The following is a 22,288-nucleotide window of genomic DNA, read 5'->3' on the forward strand; positions in this document are numbered from 1 at the left end:
GTGCTACTTTGTATTTCCACTCTGATAAAACGAATAGCACAAAGTTCTGGAGGCCCGTGGACTCTTGTAGAGCTGTATTATTTTCATCCATTATGATCTAGCCTTTGGATACTTTTAGTAAGGTAGACGCCTGCTCTTCTAATTTAAAATATTCTTTTCCTGATTCACTTTAGTTGATGTAACTGTTATCCCTCTTTTTTTGTAGGTTGGAGGAGGATGGATTGGAAAACGTAAGTCTCTCTCAGTTTTCGGTTTGCCATACCTTGTTTCTGTTTTTTTAACCTCACACATCCAATCAGCTGTGTAAAGATCTTGCCCAAAGCTTTACCATTGGAGCCTCTGCATGCATGGTCACACTCAAACATGGTTATACTGACAGGTATTCTAAAACAGGGAAGCTGTCCTGCAGGCTTTTGGTATTTTCAAGAAACCACTGAGTTTTGTTTTTGTTTTTTTTTCTTTTTCCTGTTGGCAGCCCTTATTCTCCACTTATGTTTTAGTGTTGATGTTTGGCCTCCCTATCTCTGGCTTTGCACATTCTGCAGAGAAATTGAGTGGGAGAGAGGGCTCTTTGGAGAAGATGGGAAGAACTCTGTGTCAGATGACACAGAGGCAGGGTTTTCCATTTCTCTCATTTGATTCTTTTCTTCCTTGGGGCCATGAGACATCAGGAGGTGGCAGTGAGGAATCACAGTGGACAACTTGCTGAGACAGAAATTGCAACTGATGTCTGGAAATTATTCCCCTTTTGTCCAGTAGGAAACTCATGTGGCTTCAATCCTCTCTCCATCTGTCAAATCTTTTGTGCTTCAAATTGAATAATTGCTTCATGACATTAAAAAAAAAATTGTGAAAATTCCAGTATCCTAAATTAAGTTTTCAGTTGGGTGTTGGTATCGAAACTACTTGAGTTGTTTAAAAGGTTGTCATTATTGGAGAATATTGTTGTAACATAGGGTATCAATATTTTGATCATAAATGACTGTTCTCTTTGGTCATTAAAGTAATGTACACTACTCAAGCATTACTCAATAGAAGTGTCTTAGGATATCCATTTAAGAAAGAAAATCAGTTGTTGGAATGAAAACTTTTTCTGGGACTCTGTCGATAGGAAAGCTCTAGGAGCAGGCTTTCCTGTCATTCCTTGAAGTGGATCTTCAATTTAATATTGTCAAAGTCTGCCCATTATGTTTAATTAAACAAGGTTACTAGTGGTTATTGTATTCCTTGGGCTTTTTGAAAAGAAAACAGTATTAAAAGTTTCTCCTCAGAGAACTTACACAACAGTAACGATTTTGGTGCATATGCCCTAGTCTAGTTGGCTTCCTGTGGAAAAGGAGCCAAGAGCAAAGGGAGGGGAAGGGGAATTATTTGGGGCCATGTGATATATTAATTTGAGTATCTGGAGCCTTTGACCTGTTATCATCACCTGTCCTCACTTTGCTGTTTAACAAAGTTCTATTCTGTTACCTTGAAGTATATTACTCACGTGATCTGTGGTCGTGAAGTCTGTCTTTTTGTGTGATTATATAGAGTTTAAATTTTTATGATTCAGTGTTACATTCTACCTTTGGTACTGTCTGGGGTAGTCAGAGGAGAAGTTTTTCCCTTCAGCTTTAAATATATATATATTTTAATTCACATTATTCCAATGGGTTTGTTATTTGAAGAAAAACCCATTTAAAGGCTTGTAGCAAAACCCTTTTGCTGTGAGGATCTGTTTTTTGCCCCAAGTTCCCTTTCTCTTAAGGTTAAAAAAATTCAAGGGGCGCAGATGAATTTGACTTTCTGTGTTTCTCTTAAAAATCTGTACTCCTTTTCTTTGTTTTGTTTCTGTGACCAGTACGCTGGGAGCGGACCCTTGGGGCCATTGTGAGGCAGAAGAATCAGCCAGTGACTCCGGAGGCAGTGAAGGCCAACTGGAAGAAGATCTGTGACTTTGACAATGCCACCAAGCCGCAGAGTATTCAAGGTAGAGTCCTGAGTCCATTCACTCCTGGCTGGGGAACCAGAGATAGCAGAACATACTCCTCTCTTACAGAATTATCTTGTTTTAACTAGAGCCCATTTTCTGCTCTGGTAGCTGTTAGAACTCTTCAAATTTAAGATATGTATGTCGAGCCGCCTTCAGTTTTTCCATTTTTTTTGGTAATTCTACGTTTTTGGTGGACGTCCAGGTGGGGGATCCACGCTCAGATATTTCAGGTTATACTGATCTCTCTCAGCTCAACTCTGACTACTTGGCAATCTCATCAAAGCTGCTTTTGTTTCAGAAGTATGTGATTCTTCACTGCTTCCTTTGGAGGCAGAGACTGTGTCTTGGTTGTGCTGCTTTTGTATTTGGTGCTAGCTTGGTACTGAACTCAGAAAGGAGTCGGTAAATGCTTGTTACCTTGAGGTATTGAGTCGTTTATGATCTGCCACAGAAATAGACAACCAGTAAAAATCACATTAGTTTTTCTTTTAATTTTTTATTTATTTATGATAGTCACAGAGAGAGAGAGAGGCGCAGAGACACAGGCAGAGGGAGAAGCAGGCTCCATGCACCGGGAGCCCGACGTGGGATTCGATCCCGGGTCTCCAGGATCGCGCCCTGGGCCAAAGGCAGGCGCCAAACCGCTGCGCCACCCAGGGATCCCTCACATTAGTTTTTCTAGTGTAACTCACATATGCATATCATATGTGAAATTTAAAGGACTTATCTGGGAAAGTGTGATTCAGGGTTATTTTACAGACAAATCTTTTTTTCCTTTTAGTAATTTTGTATTCAGTGTTTTGGTAGGAGAATATATATCTTAAAAACTGACTAATCTGGGTTTTTTCCCTCCTTAATGACATTTTCCTACCTGCTGGTACACTCACTGAAATTTTCATTGTCTTTTTTCTCAATTAGATGGTATCACGATTGTTAGGTCATTGATGGTAGGTAGCATTGGCTATTTCCATATTTTGATGTTTGTGATAAATTTAGCCTGTGAATTAACAGTTACCCATCGATGAAAATGGATGAAAGGAAAAAGGAAGAAATATATTAAAAACTTTGCTCTGATGTCAAAGTTTCACTTCATTGCCTTACAAGTATTATCAAGAAAAAGCTAACTAAATGAATCACATAATTATAAATGAAAAAAAAATACTTCTAAGTATCTGAAGTACAGTTAGGAGAAAAATCTCACATTTTCTGTACAACTATTCTCATCTTACGGATGACAGACTAAGTCCCAGACAAACGTAGTGAGCGGCCCACCTTGTACAGTGTCTGAGCCGAGTTAACTCAGGCTGTCTGTGTCAGGGTGTGGTCCTTTTCTGCCTGTAGCAAGGCGACTTTCAATTTAAAGCCTCCTTTTGACAGAAGTCTGAGTGGGGCAGTGAGGAAAGGACTCAGTGGCAAGGAGATTCTCCACTAGTGTCACCAGGAGTGGCAGCTCTCCTGATCACATCTCATTCTTTGGTTTGCTTATAGTTTTGGTCCAAGTTTGGAAGGAGGCCCATAGTGCCAAGGTCCCCGAGTCTCTAGAATCTTATGGCATATGTGGATGCCCCATGAATCTCCTTTATTAACCTTTTTGACCCCAGAACAGCAGCTTCTGAACCCTCTCTGTAATCTCTGGTCATAATGATGGTTTTCTCTGGAAGAACTTTGTGTACTATCTTCAGAGCTATCACTTGAGATAGGAGGGAGTTCAGAGGTAATTGTGGCATTGTTCTATCCTGGAGGGGGAGGGTGGTGGGGAGAGAAGGGAAATTAGGTTTTCCTTCACCAAAAATGGCATGTCTCCGGACAAAGGTCCCACTGAGTGGAGTTGTAAAATCGATCAGTCATGGCAAAGCTCAGAGTCTCCTTAGAATCATAACCCAAGAAGAGAATGCTGGATAGTGTCTTGTTCTGCATTGAAAACACCCAGTTATCCTTGGTCTATTTCAACGTCTTTGACAGTTTTTTCCTGTAATAGCCTAGCCTCATATATCCAGTTCATGAGGACCAGTTCTGTGGCTGGCTTGCTGAATGTCATAGCAGCGATTATCTCGTACACTGTTGCCTTTCTTAGTCACATCTTTAACAAAAGCATTATTGTTGTTATTATTTTTTAGAATCAGTTGCCAGTTTAATTGGAGTTGTAAATACAATAGATTCGGGTGGAGGAGTTTCAACAAATCATACGAGTCATGCAGCATCAACAGCTACATCAGAGTTTGTAAGTAGGGGAGAAAAGCCTATACTTTCTCCAAAGAGTCTCTCTTTTCTTTCTCTCTTTCTCTTTTTTTTTCTTTCATACAGAAAACATTATTTTCCAAGCTACTAATTTATTGTTAAATAGGAAAGATAAGTGACTACAAAACTTTCATTAAAATCTGTACTAAGTATTTATAGAATTTGAATGAACATAAGGCTGAAATGCAGCCTTGTGTGACTTTTACGTCTTTAGTATAATTAGACAAATATCTCTCCCCACGCCCACTTTTTTGGTTGTATTGTTGATAAACCGACTTTAGTTACTATTTTTCTAACTTTTTCGGAAAGGATATCTATTGAAGTGCCTCTTTGGAGTCATTTTTTTTCTTTTCAGAGAAAGCATCGATAGATTTTATTTTGGAACTATTTCAACATGGCTACAAATAAAGAGCCTCCCATTGTGTCAGAAATTCTAATAGAACTGTGGTTATAGCTCATGTGAAATTTGCTGATTTACTGTCTCCCATCTTTAGCCTTTAAGCAAAAAATGGTAGTGCATAAATAGTAAGAAATAAATCATCTGATGTATTTGATTTTGGAGTTTTGTGACTCAGGGCAGACATGGTGATAAAGTTAGCAATCTAATTTTAACCCTGAGAATATGATAGGATTATAGATATGATACTACTTTACGGGCTGGCAAACTTTTTCAGGAAAGGGCCAGATAATAAATGTTTTAGGCTTTATGGACCACATACCATTTCTGTCATATATTCTTCCTGTTTTTCTTTTTTTTTAACTCTTTAATAATATAAAAACCATTCTTAGCTCTCAGCCCATTTCAGAATGAATATGATTGATAACTGGACATTATTCTTTTTTAACTTAATGTATACTTCACACATTACCTAGACATATCGCTTAAGTAGAAAAGTAATGGTATCAATTAGATAAGGGGCATTCCTAGTGAGGCACTTAAAGTAAAATCTCAATTTAACTAAAACCATTAGGAGGCAATCTCATTTACAAGTATTATGCAGTGTTCTGCTCATCTCTTTACAGTGAATTTTATACATTAGCTCTTACAGGGCAATTCACTATCCCTATTTATGATATATTCATTATTATTATTATTTTTTTGTATTTTTGAGTTGCTAATAGGTGCTGAGCTAATAGGGCTTCTCACCATTGGATATGGGAAATTTGAAAATGAGACCTACTGTTAGTAAGAAGCAAACAATAAAAATGTACTTACCTGTAAATGAAGTCCTTTTCCACACATTTTCTGATGGTTTTCTATTAAAATAAAATATAATGAAACTCCATGAATTTCACCAACATAATATTCTCTTCATATCTCTTCAAAAGCAAAATAGGTCTGTAAGCAGTTAATAATTTTGGAAAAGTTAAAATGTTAAGTATTGGACAAAAATATCAGTGAAAAAATAATTTTCTACACCTCTCTCATAGGCTGGAGCCATTGGCCATAAATTTCCTCCATTTTCTTCTGCTTACACGGAACTGGAAACTATTATGTATGCCCTAGGCGTGGGGGCATCGGTCAAGGAACCCAAAGATATGAAATTTATATATGAAGGAAGCACCGATTTCTCCTGTTTGCCTACCTTTGGAGTTATAATAGCTCAGAAATTTGTAATAGGTGGAGGATTATCAGAGATTCCTGGGTTTTCAGTCAACTTGGCAAAGGTATGTATAATAAGGAAGCTTTATTTGCTTCTTTTGGTTTCTTTAAATGGTATTGACATATTTATCACATGGTGTGGGTGTGTGCGGGCGCATGTGTGTGCACATATTCATGTATTAATAACATGAATTCAGGAGTAGCAGTTGATTCAGGAGTAAAGATTTAGCATATCTTTTGATTTTTCTTTTTAAAAATAGAAGAGAGTTGAAGGGGACAAGCAAAAAAAAAAAAAAAAAAAAAAAGAAGACAGCAATTAGATCCAGTCCCATAATCCTGGCATAGTGTTCTTAATTCTCTCCCTGCCATTTACTTGCACCAACAGTAAAGAACTGACCAACAGTTTGACCAACAGTAAAGAACTGCACTAAGCTTCAGTTTCCTTAACTATAAAATGGGCATGATAATTCTTACCTGATGATACTGAGCCAGGTAATTATCTGGGAAGAGTATTTGAGGCAGAGAGAACAATTGCAAAAGGCCCCGGGGCCAGGTGCATGGTTGGCTTGTTTGGGGAACAGTATGGGGACCAGTGTAGCTGTAGGATGAACCAGAGGGGAGTGGTGAGGAAAGAGGGCCTTGTACTCATTATAAGGATTGCAGCTTATACTCTGATTAGCCTGGGGGAGCAATTTGTAGTGCTCTGTACTAAGGAGTGATAGGATCTGCCTGTGTTTGCCCACAGGTTCATTTTTGCTATTGCATAGAGAAGAGATTATCTGGGAGCCAAGCAGAAGCAGAGAAATTTGTTAGGAGTCTCTTCTGTAAGTTAAGCAAAAGGCTGGCTGTGAGGAAAGGAAAGAGAAGTCGAGGATGAAAGTTTTTGTAACTGGGATGATAGATGTGCATATCTGTCTCTATACATTATTTACCATATATATAATATATTTAATATGTATAATAGTTAATATAACATACTGTGTATGATAAGATAGATATATATGATTACTCTAAGGTGGGGATGATCAGGAGTTGATTTGGACACACTTGAGATTCTATTACTCATTCAAGTGGAGGTATAAAATGGGCAGTTGAGTATGTGAGTCTTGAGTTCAGGAGAGAAGTCTTCCTGGGGTCCTGAGACTCTCCGTGATGTGTAAAAACACAAGACTAGATGAAATCACATAATGTATGAGTGTACATAGAGAAGAGTCTGAGCTTAAGGACCCTGCAAGTGTTAAGAGGGTGAAGACCCGAGAAAGAATTAGCAAGAGAGACTGAGAAGGAATGGCTGCTGAGGAATGAGCTCTGAGGAATATCAGGATGATGTGGTATTTGGGAAGCAAAGTGAACAAACTTTCAGGAGGGAAGAAGCTGAACAACTGTGAGAAAGCTTTTAAGGTAGGGTGGATTTCATTTCTCTGAGCAAGGTTCAGGTAATGAGTCCAGGGATAACTCTTGAATCATAGAGCTGTGAGCCAGTTCTCTGACATTGATGATTAGGAGACCCATGTACTAAAGGATGGATTAGCTCATTGCTGCTCTGAATCTGTGAGAACTGATTTTATTTTATTTTATTTTAGTATTTATTTATTTATTTATTTTTTAAAGATTTTATTTATTTATTCATGAGAGACACAGAGAGAAGCAGAGACATAGGCAGAGGGAGAAGCAGGTCCCTGGCGGAGAGCCTGTTGGACTAGATCCCGGAGTTCTGGGATCACGCCCTGAGCTGAAGGTAGATGCTCAACCACTGAGCCACCTAGGCATCCCAAGATCTGATTTTATTTGAGTGTCTGATGAAGTTGAGAGGGAGATGAGATACGGATCAGGTCACTGGTTGGTTTAGTCCCTGTCCCATGCATGGTATTTGCTGCCTCCAGTTCCATTTGGATAATTGAAGTATAAACAAAGCAAATGTTTCAAAATTCTGCAGAGTACTCCTTCAGAGTTGGAAGGAGTTAGAAAAATCATAAACAGTGTTCAAAATCGTGGTGGGGAATGATGCCATTTTGAGCTGAAATCCCTGTCTTGCCAGCTTCAGGTTTCCAGGCCATCTGATACAGTGGGCTATCCTGCATTTGTCTCATGGTTTCCCTTCTGGGTTCTTAGGAAGATTGGAAATTAAAGCTGTCCCATGTCAGTGCAGGAGTGGTTGTTTGAATACATGGGTCAGGTTTTATTTTTCCTGTCCTGTTGTTTTCCTACTTATATTGGTATCTTCTTGCTTCCATACATTGAGGTTAAGTGGCCATCAAGTTAATACAATATTCTTGGTATCTATTAATAGATAATTTATAAGATATATCTTATAGATGCACATGGATCTATGTCTATATCTATAGATTCAGATAATATATAAGATCTTACACCAGGGAAATATTGACAGTGTTAATTCTTTTACTTTGAATATAGTTGTTTTACTTTTGTGTTTTATTTTTTATTTTTTTCTTTAAGATTTTATTTATTCATTTGAGACAGAGAGCATGAGCAGCGGGGAAGAGTAGAGGGAGCCTTCCTGCTGAGCATAGAGCCTGATGTGGGGCTTGATCCCAGGACCCTGAGATCATGACCTTAGCCAAAGGCAGATACTTAATGATCTGAGCCTCCCGGGCATCCCTACTTTTTTGTTTTAGTTGAGTTGTTTGTATGTGGTATGTGTGATTTGAAATTACGTTACTAGGACTGGCCAAGTTATTCATTTTTATTCAATAGACATTCATTAAATACCCAGTATGTTCCAAACACAGTGATAAGCACTGAAAAAATAGCTTAGTTTAGTGTTTGCATTGGCAAACAATCCACAATTATCGGTCAACAAAGATTTATGCGTGTCAAGAAAGAACACAAAGCTATCTTTTCTGCTCCAAAAAATCTGATAGTCTTTAGGGAACTGATTATTTTTGAATCCTATGGTTAAGAAGCAGAAGCCAAACTGAGACCGATAACTTGGGTGAAGTAGTGATGGGAACATGTGGGCAGTGAAATATCACTTGTGATTAGTGATAACCATAGCAGAACCTGTGAAACAGGAAAGTCTGCTAATAGAATTTTGTTGACTCTAACATAGGTTCTCCATGGGGAGCAATACTTGGAGTTATATAAACCACTTCCCAGAGCAGGTGAGTTCTTGATGCACTGATTTCTTAATCATACCCTCATTTTATTTCCCAACTAACCTTCCAAAGTTTGTCATTTTGTTAAGTTGGTGCAGAGTGACTTAAATAAATCATATTGTGAGCTGTTAGAGTAGATGTGAAGTAATAGCTGTTTTGGTGACCTTAAACTTTGTCCTTTGGTAGTCTTATTTAATAAATTACTTCAGGATACTGACAGTTTATTTCCACTGTTATATATGCTATTAACACCTGAAAAGAGTCTTTTTTATGTATGTGTGTTCTAAACTTAGTAATTGTGTGTAATCCTATGTAATTCCTATGAATATGGTTTTTGGTTTCTTTCTCAGGTATTTATGTTGGTAGTGATTTTCATAAAGCAAATTGCATTAAACATAGAGAATTTCTTGTTTGTTCTTAAGATTTTATTTATTTATTCATGAGAGACACACAGAGAGAGGCAGAGACATAGGCAGAGGGAAAAGCAGGCTCCCCATAAGGAGCCCCGATGAGGGACTTGATCCCAAGACCCTGGGATCATGACCTGAGCCAAAGGCAAATGCTGAACCACTAAGCCACCCAGCAGTCCCCCAGAATTTCTTATTAACTTTTTCCTGTTTTCTTTTAGAGTAAATAAAATCATGTCTGCTGTAATAATGAATTTTGTTTTTCTCAGTAATATCTTGTTCTGTAAAGCTGCTTTTCTCGTTCTTCCACTGTAATTTGACAAATTTGCTTTGTTACACTGTTCTAATGTCAGCAGTCTGATTAAATACTGACCATATAAGATTGTAAAATACAAAAAAGTGCTTGTTTATCATTTCACATTATATGACGTAGAGGTCAGCAAGTAGCTGCACTTCTGTAATGTTTTCTCAGGTCTTTTTATTTCTCTAAAAATTTTAGGTGATTCTTCTCGTTTGAAGCCAAATGGCTTTATTTCAATGGTACAGCATATGTTTTCTGTGAGGCAGTGCATGGCTTTGATGGCTGCCTTTGTCAGATATCTGCTGGCTACCTGCCATGTGCAAGGCATAGTTTTCAGTTTTAGATGAATTCTCTAACCTGGCTATGTACTGAAATAGCCTCTTACTACCTTATATTACCTGTTACTTTATTTATTTTTATTTATTTCTGGAGGGGTGGGTGGTAAGGGCAGAGGGAGAGAGAAAATCCCAAGCAGGCTCTACTCCCTTTGTGGAGCCCAACATGGGGCTCAATCACATGACCCTGAGATCATGACCTGAGCTGAAATCGAGTTGGACGCTCAACCGACTGAGACACCCAGGCTCCCCTACCTGTTATTTAAATAAAATATGGATTATGGATCCCAAACACTGAGGTGTTGGGTGCATGCATGAGTCATGTGTGTGAGCTGTGGTGGTGGCGATGGTGGCAGTGGCAGATACCTGGGGGATCCCTCTGTGTTACATGTGCAACCAGCCTAACATTGGTTCACTTGGGAACTCGTATTATGAGGAAAGCAGAAATGTGTGAAATAGATTTCTGCCTTTAGAAATTTTAAATATAAAGAGAGACATATAGGCCTATACTCAGAAATGATTACAACAGGGACACCTGGGTGGCTCAGTCAGTTGAGCGTCCAAATCTTGATTTCAGCTCAGGTCCTGATCTCAGGGTCCTGAGATTGAGCCCCACATTAGGCTCTGTGCTCAGTGGGGAGTCTGTTTGAGATTCTCTCTTTCCTTCTTCCTCTACCTCTCCCCTTGCTCATTCTTTCTCTCAAAAATAAATGAAATCTTTTAAAAAATGATTACACCTGAAAAGTGATATGAATAGGAAGGTGTGGAAGATATTTTTCTCAATTTCTTGTACCTCCTTAGCTTCAAGTGATGTTTTCTGTGAATTATTTTTTTCAGTAGCTTTTGTGCATTTTCTTTAAGTAGTGTTAAAGCTGACTCTCTAGTAAATATGAATATTCAAAATCTGAGATACTTATGTTTTGAAACCTCTTTAAACTGCAGAAAATCAAGATATGACTATTATTTATGATCTTCCCTTAAAACCTCACAGGTGATGAGATATAGGGCCACATGCATCAGGAGACTGATGTCCTCATTCATATCTCTCAGTGGCTCTTTTGTTACTGCAGTGGTACTGTCAGAGACTGAGTGGCCCCTCATTGGGGTAGAAAAATAAGCATTAGATTGAATATAAAAACCCTAATTGCAAAACTTTATTTTCATCATGACCTAGCACATGTTTTAGTGTGGGATATGCTGGTCTCTAGATTTCCTGGACAGTAAAGGTTTGATTTTATTATGTTGCTACTTGTTGTTTCAAATGTAGTGACTCAGGTACTCGGTTTCCTTTTAATGTTGAATTATTCAGCATTATATTGAAAATTATTTCAAAGCATAACTTTTTAATTTTGCTGAATTTACATGGAAACTGTTACATTCTCTCATATCTGAATGTAATACCTTTATGGTCTTTAGAGAGTCTCTTTACTTATTTATTTTGTTTTTCCCTTTAGGAAACTTAAGATGTGAAGCAGTTGTTGCTGATGTCCTAGATAAAGGATCCGGTTCAGTAATTCTTGTGGATGGTAACTCACTTCCAGTTCTTCCCATAATATTGTTAGATTGATAGACCATGTATGTAACCTAATGCTTCACCCTAGAAACTGATCAGTAAGTTTGTGTTCACCTTCCAGTTTCTGAGAAAGCAAGATAAACCTTCTAAAAATTTATAAGTTCTTAGAAAAGAAGCGAGGATGGGGAGAAAGTGGGTTGGGGTAGGGGTGGGAAGAGTGGGGCGTTTCAGACAGCAGGCTGGTATATAGAGCATTGGTGGCTAACTCAGCTCGTTGGCATATGGACTTGGCGAGAAGGAACCCATTGACAGCCATAAGTTGATAATTAGTCTCTATTGGAAATATTCTTGTCTTTGTTATTTGGAACTTGGAACATATTTGACCCGAGTCATTTTCATAAATGCTAGTTAAATTCCTAAATGTTGCACATTCAGGCCTGTTGAACTCATGTGGTTTAACACCGTAGCCATATTATAGGTTCAGTGGGGAGAAAAAAGGTGATAGTAATTTAATAAACATTGAAATGCTAGTAATTAAACATCAGCTAAAGATACATTGCTTAAAATTCATTTATTCTAAAACTTAAGAAAATAAATAGACCTTTATTGTTAAAAAATTTGGAAATAAATTACGGTGGAAAGTTTAATGTTGTCTGGCAGTTGGAATATAGGTTTCATCAGTTTTGTTCTAACTAGGTAGATTGAAGGTTTTACTGTAAATGTTGTTGAGGAGCTTGTCTTGTTTTTACTAAATCATATGCTGAAAACATTTTTGATGCTCTTTTTTTTAAAAAAATTTTTATTTATTTATGATAGTCACAGAGAGAGAAAGGGAGAGAGGCAGAGACACAGGCAGAGGGAGAGGCAGGCTCCATGCACCGGGAGCCTGATGTGGGACTCAATCCCGGGTCTCCAGGATCGCGCCCTGGGCCAAAGGCAGGTGCCAAACCGCTGCGCCACCCAGGGATCCCCTGATGCTCTTAAATATCTTGTTACATTGTTTGCATTAGCTCAGAGAGTTTCATAGTAGGTCTGTTCTCTCTCTTACTCTCTTGTGTTCTTCTTCCTTCTCCCTTTTCTGTTGTAGATTTTTGTGTTTTCTTATCATGCCAGAAGTTGGCCACCATTTGGCTACAACTCTTCTAATTTTTCTTTTGCTCTTCTCCCTTTGCTACCACATATGTAACATGCCACAAAACAAATGTCCTGCTGTGACCTTAGTTTTCATGTTTACTCTTTTCTCGTGACCTACTGCACTGATTTAACTACAGCTTGGTTATGGCTAATAGTGTATTAGAATTTGTGGACAAAGGGTAAATGAAATCAGATACCCAATTTCCTGTGTAATAAAGATAAAAATCTTACTTTAAATACATACTGCCATAACCTTCCTTATTTTTTGCTATAATTAGATTTTTCCTTAGTCTGCAGTTCAGAGCCCTATTTCTAGTTTTCCAGAACTGGAGATACAAGATAATAATCAAACTCTCACTGGGCAATTAGTGGAAAGAGGGACAGTTGTCCTACATTCATTAATTACTTGTTTACTTACTTGCTCACTCATGTCATTTATTCATTAATTTACTCATTAATTTAATATTTGTTAGGTGCCTTTTCAGTCCTCGGTACTATTCTGATCATTGGGAATATGATGGTGAGCAAAATGCCCATGATTCTACCCTCCTGAGGCTTATACCTTCGTTCTCACTTATTTCTTCTCTGTATTCTAGGCTGTTTTTGAGTCCTTTGGCACAATGTTTGAAAGTTTGAGAGAGTAGATATTTGCATTTCCTACTGCGAGTTTTTGAAATGTTTGAGGTGGAAAGAATTGAGATACGGTAGGCAGTTTAGGAGGTTTAAAAAGAGATGAGAGAAACTGCTGTTTCATAATGAAGAAGAGATTTATGAAGATTCTCTTCACTCTGCTTTCCAGAGACTAGTAGTGAATGAATTAAGAGAATGTTTTGTAAACCAAACTTGGGCATCTTGAAATTAGTGTACCTTTTAGTAACTAGATTTTATTTTCGAAACTTTCAAAGGAATTGCCGATCATGTAATGGTTAACTAGTCATGTCTTTTGATAATAACTTCCTTTCTTTTTTCTTTCATTTGCTTTTCAGTCTATTCTTATTTTGAGGAGGAACTTATATGTTATAATCAGTTCTCTCTTTTCCTTGTTGGCTCTGGAGGTACTGGTGGAAAACGGACATCAGACAAAGTCAAGGTAGATAAGTTTCCTTATCTATATTTTGAATATACATTCTGAATACACATATTACTACTATATGTACAAACTACATATTACCCTATGTGTAATTTCCTAGAGTAGATCCTCAGTAATTTATACTTCTTTGAATCAGAGTATGTTCCTTGAATTGGAAGTGCTGTTTACACGTGTGTATTTTGATAGATGACACATGTTATGTAGATAAGTCTGGCTTCTATAAATATAATGTATCTGAAATAATTGTGGGAACATTTTAACTTTCTTATCCAAATCTTGTAGCACCCAGAAGTCTTTAGAAAATCCCAATACATGCAGTTGATCCTTGTATAAAATGTTACCCCATGGCCTTATTGAATATCTAGAGCAATCTTCTGGCAATGAGTGGAGCCTAAGAGTTGGGTCTGATACCAGAGGAGACAGACAGTTGGACAGAGAGATCAGGGAGAGAGAGTCACGGAGAGCCCTCTTGAAATTAATGTCCCTTGCAGGGTGATTATGCCCTTGCCCAAGGCCGCACCTCTGAGGAGCAGCACAGAGTCTGCTCATGGTGGTGGAAGTAGAGTTAGCTAAAATAGTCTAGGCAAGGCACCATAAATAAACAAGGTAATAGTAACTACAGGCCTGCCAAGGGGAAAGGAGGTCGGTGTCCAGAGTTGTTGTAATAGGTTATCTAAGATGCCCAGTCATCAAGAAAAAAATTACAAGACATGCAAGAAACAGGAGCACATGACCCAGAGACAGAAAAATAAGACCAGAACAAAATGGGCAATAGAAACTTTCTTTGAGAGGACTTTACAGATGAAGATTCAAAATCTTCAGAGAACTAAAGGAGAACATGCTCAAGAAGGTCAAGCGTGATGGCAGTGACTCCTCAGGGAAAATCAGCGAAGAGAAATTATCTAGCAGAATCAAACAGGGATCCCTGGGTGGCGCAGTGGTTTGGCGCCTGCCTTTGGCCCAGGGCGCGATCCTGGAGACCCTGGATCGAATCCCACGTCGGGCTCCCGGTGCATGGAGCCTGCTTCTCCCTCTGCCTATGTCTCTGCCTCTCTCTCTCTCTCTCTCTCTCTGTGACTATCATAAATAAATAAAAATTAAAAAAAAAAAAGAAACAAGTTTTGAAGCTGAAAGTACAATGAGGGAAAGGAAGCATTTTCTAGAGTGCACAGGAGTAGATTTGAGCTGTCAGAAGAAAGAATTGAAAAGTTTGATGATCTGTCTGTCTGATCATCTGTCTATCTATCCCTACCTGCATACCTATATCAGTCTCAAGGACAGAAAAAAGATGAAGAGAAGAAAAAGGATGAAGAGCCTCAGAAAAATGTGGGATACCGCATGTATAGCAGCATGCGTGTAACTAATGGGAGTATGAGTAAGAGAGCAGAGAGAGAAGGAAACAGGCAAAATGATGGGATGATAGTTTTGATGAACAACATTAATCCACACATCTTGGTATCTAAGCCAACTCCAAATAGGATATTGATGCAGAGAGACCCACACCCTGAGTAAAGTACCTTTAAAGATGAAATCAATTTAGGTGTGAATTGTTTGTCTAATTCTTATGGTTATTATCACCTTTTGCCCTGGAAAGAGTCTTTTCTTCTTTCTCCTTTGTGGCTGAGAGAACGGATCTGATTGTATATTCCTTTCATTACAGAGTCATTTCTGGGAAATCACAACACAGATGATGCTAGCAGTTAGGAAATTTTAAATGTTATCTCTTGGACAGGAAATATTTTTGAAAGCTCTTTATCTAACTTGCAGATTTTATTATATTGAAACATGGTTGTTCATCAAATACCAGTTTGAATAAAAAGAAGTAACTATTACTTTGTTAGTACTTAACATAGGATGTTTTTTGATTTTAGGCAACTGTAGCTGTGCCTAATAGGCCTCCTGATGCTGTTCTTACAGATACCACCTCACTCAATCAGGTAAGATTGTGTTTCAAAAAGGAATAAGCCACCTGACTGGTGGTGACTCTTGAATGTATAACTCTGATATATAATTTTGTGAGTCTGAAAGTAGTGGCTGTGTCCTTCAGCATCATGAAAATAATGGCATATTTCCATAGTTGGAATCCAGTCTTTCTAAATTTTTGCTCATCAGATTTTTTTTTCTCTACCATATATCAAAAGTAAATATAGAATAGTTAGTGGTTTGGCGCCTATTAGTTAGTTAGTTTGTCATTTGTTAGTTTAGGAAGCATCATGCTTTGTTGGCAAATTGGCAAGTGCTTAGAGAGACTGCCTAGCTTAGTAGTGAAGAATTTCATTAAAGCAGTGATAAAAAGTGAGCAGGATAAAAAGAATTGAAAGGAAAATTTTCGTCACTCTTTTTCTTTCAAGAAAGAAAATTGAGCTACATTCCTTGAAAGCAGATTATTTTAGGCCAGTTTTAGTGGACAGGCGAAATAAAGCCTCTTAGGAAGGTTGGGTGGTTTAATCTCTTTTGTTTGGCATAAATAATTTGTTTTCTGATGGAGAAGGTAAAATGCCTTATCAGTTAACAAGATTCTGTGAGCATGGGAAAGTTTATTTAAGAAACAAAAAATAGAAAAACAAAAACAAAAACAAAACAAAAACAAAAGATAGCCATAAAGATGAGAAAGGCCACTTTTGTTGGTGTGAGTCCCCCCAAAGATTCTTCCCTGCAGTGGCCAGAGGTCTAATGACACAAACACAGAACAGAATCCATAAAGCTCTGAAGGGGCTCTGTGAGAGAGCATCTTTAATGACAGCAAATTATTTGTAAGTTTACTCAGTTTATTTTTTAAAGGTTTTATTTATTTATTCATGAGAGACAGAAAGGCAGAGACATAGGCAGAGGGAGAAGCAAGCTCCCTGTGGGGAGCCCAATGTGGGACTCGATCCCAGGACCCCAGGATCACGACCCGAGCCAAAGGCAGATGCTCAACCACTGAGCCACCCAGGTGCCCCAGTTTATGTAGTTTTTGATGTTAATTTTGATATACTTGGTATGAGAACTTCTGCAGGATTTATGTTTTCTGGCAAATAGAAACGTAATTTCATGAGGCAGAAAGAATTAAGATTGTTACATCTTAGAATGTACTATGGAATCAGGTAACAGAAAGAACACTTTCCCTGAGGTTAGTTTTTGCCTTGTAATGTTTTTTTCCATCCCTGTTTCTTATCAGTGTCTTAAGAATGCACCCATATTTATGTTTAATAAAAACTTTGTATTGAAATTAATTTTATTAAGGCACTAAAAGAACAGACAAGGCTTCATGGTTTCATAGTTCAGAAAACCCAGCAGTGCTCCTTTATTATTTTTGGGTTACTGAAATAATAAAAGGTATCTGCTGTAGATAAGAAAAACTGAATAGTTTCCAGGGCTTGAATTTCTACACACAGTAAGTCAAGAGATTTTTTTTCCCCCTTTGGTTCTTTTTCAGAGAAGTAGAACTTTTCATTAGTTTTCAGCAGAGTTGACTCTTCTTCTGTGTGACAAAGAGTAGTTTTTAAGTTAACAGCCATTTTTTGTATAAATAATGGGCACCCATCATTTGACAGAACATTTTGTCTCATGGTCATTTGAGAATATGATGAAAGTCATCTCTTTCTTCAAAAAACATTTTTCATAAAACTTTGCATAAACTTCAGGGGGATTTATGGTCTGTTTTAAACTCAATCTGTGCTACAGGAGATAAAGATCAAGTGGAATAAATGTAATCTGTGGTCAAGGAGCTAGAAGGACACTTGGATACTCAAGATGTAAATGTGGGCATAACTAGGGCACCTGTTCAAGCAATGAATGATTAAACACAGGCTTTGAATTGTTATGTAAGTGCTGTAGACAGAGAAGGGATACTCATTAGAGAATGATGTTCAGAAGGCTTTGGTAGGAAAGGTGGCCCTCCTCTAAGCTAAAATGGTGTGTAGATATTCTCTCTTTACCAGAGATGTAGGGCTTACAGATTGGCTGGGAAGGGAAGAAGAGGTAATGGTAGCTAACTGTAAGAGAGGAGGAGAGCATGATGGTATACAGGGAATGAGAATTGGAGCAGCCACATGAGAGAGTAGTGGGAGATGGCTGTGGATGGCAGATGCTGAAGGAACAGTGGAAGTAAGGAAAAAAAAACTATGCCATTATAGCATAAACTACATGCTAGCTCTTTAAATTGGTAACTTCAGTTACTAAAGAACCTGGCAACCATATTTTTAGCTCTACCAGTATTTGCTTCTGGGACAATCTTTATCACGTCTTCAGGAGAATTTCTTCATGTTCAAACTGGTATGACATTACAGGTGTCCTAGTTTTTCATAATTAACAAATAGAACATTCATCCTTAGTAATCTAGAAAGAATGAAGAATCAGTAGATACTAGATATCAGGCTTTACAGTTAGGGAGAATTTGTAGTTTCCCCAGATACATATTTTATACCACTTAGTCTAACAGGATTTTAGGTACTGTCATTATTAAGTAATGTTAGTCTTGGGTATATTGTTTATACCATCCATTAAAATATTTTTTATTAAATTACCAGGTGTATTACAAGTACTACCTTTTTCATTTGTTTTTTGATGATTCTGTGTGTTGATTGGGTGTTGCCTCTGCCTTCACTCAGTGAAGCTGTTCTCCACTGATGGCTGGGCAGGTCCAGGACGTCCAAGATGGTGTCTTTCATAAGTTTAGAATCTTCTTGCTTACTTTTGGCTGGAGTGCCTCTAAATTTCTTCATAAGGCCTCTTCAGGGGCTGGTTCATTGTCCAGGCCCTCAAGGGAACCGATCTCTGTTTAGATTTCTGGAGCTCGTTCCTCTGTAGCTAGCTTCCCCTTCTCCAGGATATACATGTTCCAGTTGCACAGTCTCCCAGAGCTTTCATTTTTATCTCTTTAACTTGTTGAGATTGTTTTGCTGTGTTTGGGTCTCCTTTCTTGTACTGCAGTCTGAACAGCGTTGTCCCAACAGAGAGCTGTGACTTTTTATGTGCCCTTGGTACCTCATTTCTTGCTTATTATTACTCTGTGGTTTTTCAGTTTTTATCATTATCTTTTGTTTTCTACTTGTTTTCCTGTACAACAGTTAGCCCATTTCTTCTCCCTTATTGTTCCCATTTTTTGAGATGTATTAATTTTATGCTTTCAGAGCGTTTAGCATGTATATATTCTTCTATCTTCCCCATCTTTGTTTTTAGTTTTAGATTTGTAGTTGGTTATATCAGTCCTTTTGCCAGACGTTGCCCTGTCACCTCCTTGCTGGATAGAGCTCCTCCTGTGATACCTTTCCCAAGAAGGGCTCATGTGTATAGTGTTTCTTTGGTTCCTATGTGTTTAAAGCGTTTTTTCTTTTTTATACCTTGTATCCTTGAAGAACAACTTGGCTGGGTATTATCCTTGAGGCCCTAGGATATTTTTCTTCATCTTTTTTTTTTTTTTTTTTCCTTGAGAGAGAGAGTGGGAGGGCAAATGAATGTGTGAGTGGTGGGGAAGGGCAGAGGGAGAGGGAGAGAGATCATCTCAAGCAGACTCTGCATTGGCACTGAGCGTAGAGCCCAATGTGGGGCTCGATCTCCCCACCCTGAGATCATGACTTGAGCTGAGAAGAGAGTTGGATGCTCTACCAACTGAGCCACTCAAGCCCCCCAGGCATCTTGTAATTTAGTCTTTATTACTGATAGAACTTTCCTCCTTCCTTTTCTTTCTTGACTTTTATTTTTTTTTTATATATATATATATATATATTTTAATTTTTTATTTATTTATGATAGTCACACACACAGAGAGAGAGAGAGAGAGAGGCAGAGACATAGGCAGAGGGAGAAGCAGGCTCCATGCACTGGGAGCCCGACGTGGGATTCGATCCCGGGTCTCCAGGATCGCGCCCTGGGCCAAAGGCAGGCACCAAACCGCTGCGCCACCCAGGGATCCCCTCTTTCTTGACTTTTAATTATATCTTACTTCATTCCTTCATATTTGTTGTCCATTTGATGTGAGTTTTTGAGTTTTAGATACATGGTGTTTGTCTCATTCCCCAAATACTTGAGTATTATGTTACAGTTTTCTTCAGTTTGGTAGTTGTTTTCTTTGGGGAAATTTCATTTATTGTAATGTTTTGGTACTTATTTTCTCTTTTAGTCTTATAGTAGCTTTGTGCAGATGGAGGTGACTTTCTGTATGGAGTTTGTAGGTAAGGTTGGGAGTTTGTGATAGTTTAGAAGATAATCTCATTATGAAATTCAAGATTGCCCTCTTCTGTCATTGAGGCAAAGTGCATTTTCTTTGAGATGTCTTTTGGAGTGGGACATTGTTGGGAGCCATTTTATTAAAAACATTTTTTTCATTCTCTTTATCTTAAGTTTCCTCTCTTCTTTTTTTCTACATTTTTCAGTCTTGAAAGGGGACATCTTTGTTTTATAATTTTCTCCCCTAGAAATGTTGTCTTACTGGATTGCCACTTGGAGGCCTGTATTCTTCTAATTCTTTTCTTTGTAATCAGTGCTCTAATCTTTCCATATTCTCCTCTTTCCTTAAGGGGGACTTTCTGGAAGTGATTTTTCTTTTTCTCTTCTCTCTTCCACACTGCTTCTGTGTTTGCCTTCTTACCCCTGCCACTCTCTACAGTAGCTTTGAGAGGGTTCTCAAGAAGTAGCTCTGCTGGAAATCAGTGTTTATTCTTCTGCTTAGAGCAATTTGAACTTGATGGTGTTCCCCATCTTTGGTTATACCGTAGGCTTGGGACTTGTGTAGTTTTATTTGTACTTCGTGTTGCTCTTTATGCTTTTTTGGAGCATGTGAGGATTTGGGAAGTACAAATAATTGAGTCTTTTTATTTAGCATTTAGTTGGATTTGATACAATTTTTTTTTTTTTTTTTTTTTTAAATTCATGAGAAACACAGAAAGAGAGAGGCAGGGACATAGGCAAACAGAGAAGCAGGCTCCCTGCAAGGAGCCCAATATGGGAGTCGATCCCAGATCCCGGGATCATGCCCTGAGCCAATGGCAGATGCTCAACCACTGAGCCATCTAGGCATCCCGGACTTGATACAATTTTTAAAAATAAAATTAAGAATAATTAATTTACTGAAATGTAGAAGATCCTCTCACATATAATACACAAGTAAGGCAATTTATAGCTGTTTTTCTTACTTGTGTATGTATGTGTATGTTTGTGAGTTTTAGTGATCCTTGTATCTAGACAGAGATGAGACAAAAAAGATTTTAGCTTTACTTCTGAAAGTTGAAATATGAATATCTGTCAAAATATTTAGAAAGCAGTCCTTGAACAGTATTCCTTATTATTTGGAGAATGGTTATTTTGCATTCTGATTGAATTTAGTTAAGCATTCATTTCCTTGACTTTGGTCTTGTCTCACAATGGCTCTTTTATGCCTTTGCTTCCTCTGCCATCTACAAGAGGCAATGCTAACATTGAAATAATATGAAAATTTTCATATTTCTTTAATAGGATTTCTTTAGGTAAATTTTTTTTTCCATTTATAGGAATGATATCTGTGGGGTGAGAATACTAGTACTAATCTTAAAACTTGGTTGTCTTCTGCTTGTGTGCTAAAGCTCAAGTGTGCTTCCTGTGGCCATCTCCGGTGACCTTGAGGAGAAATCAAAAAGGAGGAACCAGAAAACCAGTTAAACTGAGATAGGCAGGCAGTATTTTTAAATAATCAAATATATAGAAACATAATGTATTAAGATGACCCAAGGGCCTTTCTCGTGTATATGTGGAAATTAGAAAACCTAAATTTTACATTTGTAACAAATTGTACCTTTTGACAGGCAAGTATTTGGAGAACTGCTGGCAAACATTGTTCCCCCTCCCTCTTTCATTTATGTGATCCCGTATGGCTGACAAGCATCAGGGCACTTCTTCAATGCAATCTGAGCCTATGATAAGTAAGATAATGAATAAAGCATTTACTAACCCACTTTGAGCCTGGCTTTTTTTCAGTTGACATATCGTTGCTAGTACCTTTTAAAATGATAATGATAGCTCACATTTATTGAGGTATTAATATTTATCAAGGATAATGCTTTGTAAGAGATGTACTCACCTTTCAGTTTATTAAATGAGGAAATTGAGGCTCAGGGTGATAAGGAAACTTGCCTGTTATTGGCAGAGCTGGATCTGAACCTGGGTCTGTCTGGTGTCAAAACCCCTGATCCATCATGTGTTGGACAGCCTCCCCCTCAGGCTCCGAAATGTATCTTTGTTTTCATTTGTATGCAGCACAGTCATGTATATTTGCCTAGTGTTTTAGTCTTTTTCTAAATGCTTTCTAAATATTATCATTTAATCTTCCAACATATTATATAGAATCTGGCAAGTCACCCATCTGTGATAATTGTTGATTTGTATTTAGTTATTTTTAGCAGGTAATATAAAGGGAACAATGTGTTGAGTAATTGAGAAAGCAAATAATTTATAGAACTAGTATATGGGGTGATGGAGAAGAGAAAGCTTATTAAAACTGTACAAAGTGTATTAAAAAATGACATTTTCCTTAGGTGTTATAGAAAACATTGTTTTGTAAAATTTGTTAAAAAAAGAATAATCAATAATTGAAAATAATAAGAACCTGGTAATTAAGAAAG

At 37.7% G+C, this 22,288-nt stretch overlaps 2 protein-coding genes across 7 annotated transcripts in view; one reads left to right on the forward strand and one right to left on the reverse strand.

Annotated features, from left to right (window-relative positions):
* The window catches only part of LOC144321961 (uncharacterized), a 143,777-nt gene that overhangs the window by 64,639 nt on the left and 56,850 nt on the right, over positions 1–22,288 (reverse strand). For 2 of the 3 annotated variants that reach the window (XM_077911328.1, XM_077911327.1), the window contains exon 3: positions 5,430–5,470. In XM_077911328.1, the coding sequence (XP_077767454.1) occupies positions 5,430–5,470 (41 nt within the window). Of the gene's footprint in view, positions 1–5,429; positions 5,471–16,762; positions 21,288–21,462; positions 21,581–22,288 lie in introns of those variants that run through there. The other variant, XR_013387506.1, reaches the window with a different exon arrangement.
* The window catches only part of HSD17B4 (hydroxysteroid 17-beta dehydrogenase 4), a 98,181-nt gene that overhangs the window by 38,460 nt on the left and 37,433 nt on the right, over positions 1–22,288 (forward strand). For all 4 annotated transcript variants that reach the window (XM_077911317.1, XM_077911318.1, XM_077911319.1 and 1 more), the window contains exons 10-17: positions 206–230; positions 1,844–1,972; positions 4,093–4,196; positions 5,645–5,881; positions 8,887–8,938; positions 11,430–11,501; positions 13,609–13,712; positions 15,584–15,649. In XM_077911317.1, coding sequence (XP_077767443.1) covers positions 206–230; positions 1,844–1,972; positions 4,093–4,196; positions 5,645–5,881; positions 8,887–8,938; positions 11,430–11,501; positions 13,609–13,712; positions 15,584–15,649 — 789 coding nt within the window. The remainder of the gene's footprint in view (positions 1–205; positions 231–1,843; positions 1,973–4,092; positions 4,197–5,644; positions 5,882–8,886; positions 8,939–11,429; positions 11,502–13,608; positions 13,713–15,583; positions 15,650–22,288) is intronic.

Source organism: Canis aureus, chromosome 10, assembly GCF_053574225.1.
Source record: "Canis aureus isolate CA01 chromosome 10, VMU_Caureus_v.1.0, whole genome shotgun sequence".
Lineage (NCBI taxonomy): Eukaryota > Metazoa > Chordata > Mammalia > Carnivora > Canidae > Canis > Canis aureus.